The 6,614-nt window shown below is 38.2% G+C and overlaps 1 protein-coding gene across 1 annotated transcript; it reads left to right on the top strand.

Annotated features, from left to right (window-relative positions):
* Positions 1 to 689: 689 nt before the first annotated feature.
* On the top strand, positions 690 to 4,478 carry LOC142178181 (uncharacterized). The gene is made up of 5 exons (XM_075247510.1): positions 690 to 1,036; positions 1,888 to 2,764; positions 3,333 to 3,536; positions 3,726 to 4,244; positions 4,356 to 4,478. The coding sequence occupies exons 1-5, from the start codon at positions 690 to 692 to the stop codon at positions 4,476 to 4,478; spliced, it is 2,070 nt and encodes a 689-aa protein (XP_075103611.1).
* The last annotated feature ends 2,136 nt before the right edge of the window (positions 4,479 to 6,614 follow it).

Genomic DNA, 6,614 nt, shown 5'->3' on the forward strand with positions numbered 1-6,614 from the left:
TTAGGTACAGGATCTCCAATGCAGATCCAAGTAATTGTACCATTTAAATCTCCAATTCATGTAATGCATGACATTATTACACACAACCAACAACCAATGGAACTTTATACTGCCTTGGTCAATAAAGAGAAGCTAGAAGATGAAGGTGACAATGAATCTATTGCTAGGAACTTGAAGGCTATTGCAAGAGAAGGAGATTTGTCACCTAGGTTCTCTACGAAACAGGGGAAGAAAGGAAAGAAGCAAAACCAATTAAAGGAACAGCTGCCACCTACAAGAATACTACCCAAAAGGGTAACCCCTACGACTAGATGATCATTAAAACACTAATGTGGAATATAAGGTCTGTTAAGACACAACAGGCCTTTCAGAGAGTTATCAACATGAAAAAGGAACATGATTTTTTAGTTATAGCACTTATGGAACCTTTTCAAAATCAAAGATTTATTCAAAACTACAGGAGGAGACTAGGCATGGATGCTGCCATTTCAAATATCAATGGCAAGATATGGCTTTTTCTAGATTTAGTTGTGCAGTGGGACATGTTAATTGACACGAATCAACAACTTACTACCAGAGTCTATCATCAAGATATTGGTAAATATAACATGATGACTTTCGTATATGCAAAGTGCTCATCACTGGACTGACTAGAATTATGGAACAGTTTATACTACCTTGCAAGTGACATGGAACTACCATGGCTAGTTGGAGGGGATTTTAATGTGCTTTTGAATGAAGAAGAGAAAATTGGAGGGCTTCCAGTCTATCCTCCAGAATATGAAGACTTTGACTTTTGTGTTAATTCATGTGAACTCTTTGACACTAGTTACAAAGGAAGTCCCTTCACATGGTGGAATGGGAGGCCAAATGCAGAATGCATATTTAAAAGACTGGACAAAATCATTGTCAATTCCCCATTCCAATCTCTATTCCCAACTACAGAGGTCAAACATCTAATTAGAACAGGCTCGGATCATGCACCACTGTTTATGACCTGTGGTGACACGACTATCACATTTACTAAACCATTCAAGTTTCTAAATTTCTAGACAAAACATGCCTCTTTTAGAGTGGTGGTTCGACAGAATTGGCAGGCTGACTTCAAAGGTGATCCCTTCTTGATGTTTAAACAAAAATTAAAAAGAGTTAAGATTGATCTTTCAAAATAGAGTAGACTCATTTACGGGGACATCTTCAAGCAACTAGCTTTAAGGGAAGATGTGGTCAAAATAAAGGAAATATTTTTTGAAGAAGAACCAACAGTTGAGAATAGAATTGTACTTCGGAAGGCACAATCCGAATTAAAGAGATATCTAAGCATAGAGGAACAATATTGGAAACAAAAAATAGGTATGTCCTAGTTTGTAGAAGGAGACAGAAACACTAGATTCTTTTATAACCATGTCAATGGTAAAAGGCAAAAACTCCAACTGAAGAGGATTCAGAACCATGATGGTAATTGGATTGAGTCACAAAAACAAATGGCTGATGCAATAGTAGAATTTTTCTAGAAACAGTTCACACATGAAGTTGATCATACAAGTTCTGAGCTCCTCAACAATGTGCCCTCAATGGTGTCTTGTGATCAAAACATAGAACTTTGTAGAATTCCTACAATGGAGGAGGTAAAGGCAGCGGTATTTGCACTGAGTGGTGAAAGTGCAAGTGGGCCAGATGGTTTCACACGCATTTTGTTTCAAGAATGTTGGGATATTATAGGGGAAGACATACATGTGATGCTGAAACTATTTTATGGAGGAAGCTCTTTACCTAAATCTATAACAAACACAAAACTTGTCTTGCTACCAAAAAAATAACAGGTTCAAACTTTTAACGACCTAAGGCTATTAGCTTAAGCAATTTTGTAAATGAAGTTATCTCCAGAGTTGTTCATGATAGGATGGAAAACATTCTGCCTTCTTTGATCTCTTCCAATCAGTCAGGATTTGTCAAGAGAAAAAGTATATTTGAAAATATTCTGTTAACACAGGAGATTGTTACTGACATAAGATTGAGGGGAAAATCTGCCAATGTAGTTATCAAACTTGACATGGCAAAGGCATACGATAGGGTCTCATGGAAGTATTTAATGCATGTTTTGAGGAAAATGCGATTTGTAGAATACTTCATCAACATGATATGGAATTTAATTTCCAACAACTGGTATTCTGTTCTAATTAATGGTCAAGCCTCAAGATTCTTTCACTCAACCAGAGGGGTCAAGCAAGGGGATCCTCTCTCTCCAGCCCTATTCGTGCTCTCTTCAGAGGTGCTGCCTAGGTCTTTAAATAAACTATTTGAAGACACGAGATTCAAGGGCTTTGAGATGCCTAATTGGACGGATCCATTGAATCATTTGGCCTACGTAGACGACACTATAATCTTTTCTTCAGCTGATCCATACTCTTTAAGGAAAATTGTAGAAGTATTATCCAAGTACGAGCACACTTCAAGCCAAATGATCAATACGACAAAGAGTTCTTTTTATATGCATTCTAATGTGTCTTCAATAGTATCCAGCTCTATAGGTACTATCACTGGATTTTCAAGGGGTGAATTTTCATTCACATATCTTGGTTGTACGATATTCTACACAAGAAGAAGGAAGGATTATTACAATGACCTGATCAAAACTGTAAAGGCAAAGTTGCACTCTTGGAAAGGGAAGCTACTATCCTATGGGGAAAAAGCTACTTTAATCTCTAGTGTCCTACAGAGCATGCCAACACACATCATATCTGTCTTTGATCCACCTAAAAATGTACTTGAACACATTCATAAAACCTTTGCGAGATTCTTTTGGAGTAACAAGGAAAAAGATAGAAGTAGACATTGGATAAAATGGCAAAATCTATGCCTACCAAAGGAAGAAGGGGGGGGGGTAGGTTTTAGATCATTGCATGATGTTTCAAAAGATTTATTTGCCAAATTGTGGTAGAAGTTTAGGAAATCCAAGTCCTTATGGTCTAACTTTATGTGGAACAAGTACTGTAAAAAGGAACTCCCGACAACTATCCAATTTAGACAAGGAGCTCATGTATGCAGGAAAATGTTAGAGGCTAGGGAAGAGGTGGAGCATGAAATACTATAGAAAATAAATAGGGGTTCTACTAATGTTTGGCATGAGAATTGGACTGTTCTGGGAGCTCTGTACCATATTTTACTAAATGACTATACAATTAATGAAGATATACATGAAGTAGCTGAATTGAGAGTGGGTGATACTTGGGATGAAAAAATTCTAGCGTAATCTTTCCCTGCGGACATTGCTCAACATATCAGGCAAGAAGTCCTATTTAACACTACTAAAGATTCTTGGATGTTCCTAGATGATGCCTACACCTTCAGGAAATTTTTCTGTTAGTAGTGCTTGGAATATTTTGAGGCATAGAGCTCATGCTAATCCTGGCTACAGTAAGATATGGACTAAAAGTCTACCTTTTAAAATCTCATTTTTCTTATGGAGATTGTGGAAGGGGAAGATTCCTACTGACGATTTGTGGAGAAGAAGTGGGTATATGGTAGTGTCTAAGGTTTGGTGTTGTTCACAACCGCAAGAAGAGTCTTTTCAACACTTGTTCTTAACTAGTGAAACTGCAACTAGAGTATGAAAAAACTTCCTTCAAGCAGCAGGTTTGCTGGTCAATCTGGTACAAGTACATCAAGTAATAAGAACATGGTGGAATGCAAAGTGATGTCCTAAACTAATTCCATTATTTCAGAAAGCTCCAGATGTAATCACATGGGAACTTTTGGATAGGAGAAATACAATGAAGTATGGAGGTGCAATGTCTTGCAATAGGGTGATTCATGAAGTGAATAAGACTTTACATTATCTAGCAAGGATGAGGTACCCATGGCTGTCCAGAATTCCTCCTCTATGGTCAGATATGATCAACTTCTTTGAAGGTTACAAGCCATATGTGGGGACTAAGATAGTTATATGGCAGCTTCCTTATGAAGGGTGGTTCAAATGCAATACTGATGGTGCATCAAGAGGAAATCATGTACCAAGCTCATATGGGTTTTGTGTTCGAGATCATGCTGGAGATTTGGTGTCTGCGAAAGCAAAGGAGATAGGAGAGACAACTAACATAGTGTCAGAAGCACATGCAAATGTGAAGGGGTTGGCATACTGTGTGGAAAAGCAACTACATCCACTGATTATGGAAACTGATTCCTTAGTAATGTGGAAGATAATTGATGGCAAATGGGAAACTCCTTGGTGTATAGGTGCTGAAGTAAGGAAGATAAAGCATATAAAGAACAACTACAATATTGTCTTTCAGCATGTGCTAAGGAAGGGAACAGTGTTGCTGATTTTTTTGCTAACCTAGATTTCACTTTTGCAGGTACACACACATTTCAGTCATTCAATGAATTGCCAATTGCAACAAAAAAACCTGATCAACATGGACAAATCACAAATTTCTAACCTTCGGATTAGGATTGTGAAGAGAAGCGAACCTGATTAATGAGATCAACATGTAAAACCTTGCCTTGTTTCTTAAAAATTATGTTATTTCAACAGTACATGCAAGGTTTTAAAGAAAAGTAGGCTAGTAGAAATCCACCAACTAGCCTTCCTAAACATGCAGTTATTCTCATTTGTATGGTGTACATACTTGTTTGGTTATAGTTAAAGCTAGCATTGCACAACACCAAACTTTAGCGCATTTGTTGCCCCTCCCTCACTCTATTGGGATTACATACTCCATGCTAGAAGGGTGTAGATGCTTGTCTAGTGTTGACTGTAATATGCCAACAAGTTATAGTCAATTTCCTCAAAAAACTAAGGCAATATCATGGACTAAGTATCTCCGCACATCTCCAGGGATTTACACACCACTTGTAGATGCTTGGCTACAGATACCAAAGACCTCCATTTGTTTAGTTATAGCTGTTGTCTCTCTCACTCTACTGGGCTTACATACGCCAGAAGAGTGTAGATGCTTGAGTAGTGCTAACTGGCTATAGTCAATGTCCTCAGAAAACTGAGGCAACTGCACATTTCCAGGGATCTACACATTCTATTATGAACACATGCAAATGCCTGACTGAAGCCCCAGTACTGCTCTCAACAATATGTTGGCATAGTCATTTACCAAGGTGTATAACAATTATTGAATCTGCAGGTCAAATACATACCAATTGAAGGGTATAGATGATGCCAAAACCTCTACAGTATCACTAGAAAACTAAACAGTCTGGGAGCACAGACACATTTCATAACCCTGTTTGCTACATTTTGCAGGCTAACAAGATCAAAAAACTGAGGCAAACACTAGTTTCATACAGATACCAAAGGACGCTCAACCTGCACTGCTTATGCACAGCCATATTTACTTGGCAATAGTTGTTGTCTCTCTCACTCTACTAGGCTCACATACACCAGGCTTGATGGGTGTAGATGCCTGAGTAGTGGTGATTGTAATATGCCTGGCTGCAGCACCAGTACTGCTCTCAACAAATTTAACAGGCTCAGAAAATGAAGGCAATAGTATAAAAGAATGCTCAACCAGCACTGCTTCTGCATAGAAGACAATCACAGATGATTGGTCTTCAGCAGAACCAGTACTGCTTTATTAATTACCAGTTGGAATTGCCACTACTTAGTGCTATATGGGAATGACTTGAACAACCCTCATCACTCAATACCCAGTCATCCTCAAAGTGCTCAACACACCCAGGAACTTGGGAGCACAATATTACACCCTAACTTGGTTGCTACATTTTTCAGGTGTCAATAACATGATCAGAAAACTGAGGCAAATACTAGTTTTATACATATACCAAAGTATGATCAACCTACACTGCTTCTGCACAAACATACTTGTTTGGTTATAACTGTTTCACTCTACTGGGCTTACAGTATAGACTAGTTTTACTAAAATGCTCAACCTTCACTGCTTTTGCACAGAAGACAATCACAAAAATGATTGATCCTCAGTAGAACCAGTATTGTTGTTTAATGTCTGGTCTGTTATTAACTGCCAGTTAGAGTTGCCACTGCTTATTGCTATGTGGGATTGACTTGAAGATAACCAACAAGAGAATCACAAGCCAGCACCAACAACATCCCTTCCTCATCACTCACCACCCAGTCATCTTCAAAGTTCTCAACACATACAGGAACCTGGGAGCACAACATTACATCCTAACTTGGTTGCTTCATTTTGCAGGTTTCATAGACAAAATAAGATTGCTTTGGTGAGTACACGGAGGGGTGTTGACATCAAAAATACTTAGTAGAACATTGTTTCTACACAATATATGTTTGTTGCTCCTTTGAAGATTCTTACTGCCTATTAGTGCAAGTATCAACTCCCAGAGATCAATCTCAATCAACTTGAAGTGGTCAGCAATCTACTGTACGTACTTAGAAACAACACAAATATCAGTACACATCAGAATCAGAAAAATGAAAGCTATCCTGCTATACATCACAAGCAACTTGGCTTGGACATCAATCAAATATACCTATACAAACAGTTATCACATGGCCTGAGCTTGACTACTGTATAATGCTTGTGTGGTGTTAGGCTATTTCTCAGTGGTATTAGCATGTTATCATGCTCATTCTAGGGGTGATTTAACACCATAAAGAACCA

This window comes from Nicotiana tabacum, chromosome 24 (genome assembly GCF_000715075.1).
Source record: "Nicotiana tabacum cultivar K326 chromosome 24, ASM71507v2, whole genome shotgun sequence".
In the NCBI taxonomy this organism is placed as follows: domain Eukaryota; kingdom Viridiplantae; phylum Streptophyta; class Magnoliopsida; order Solanales; family Solanaceae; genus Nicotiana; species Nicotiana tabacum.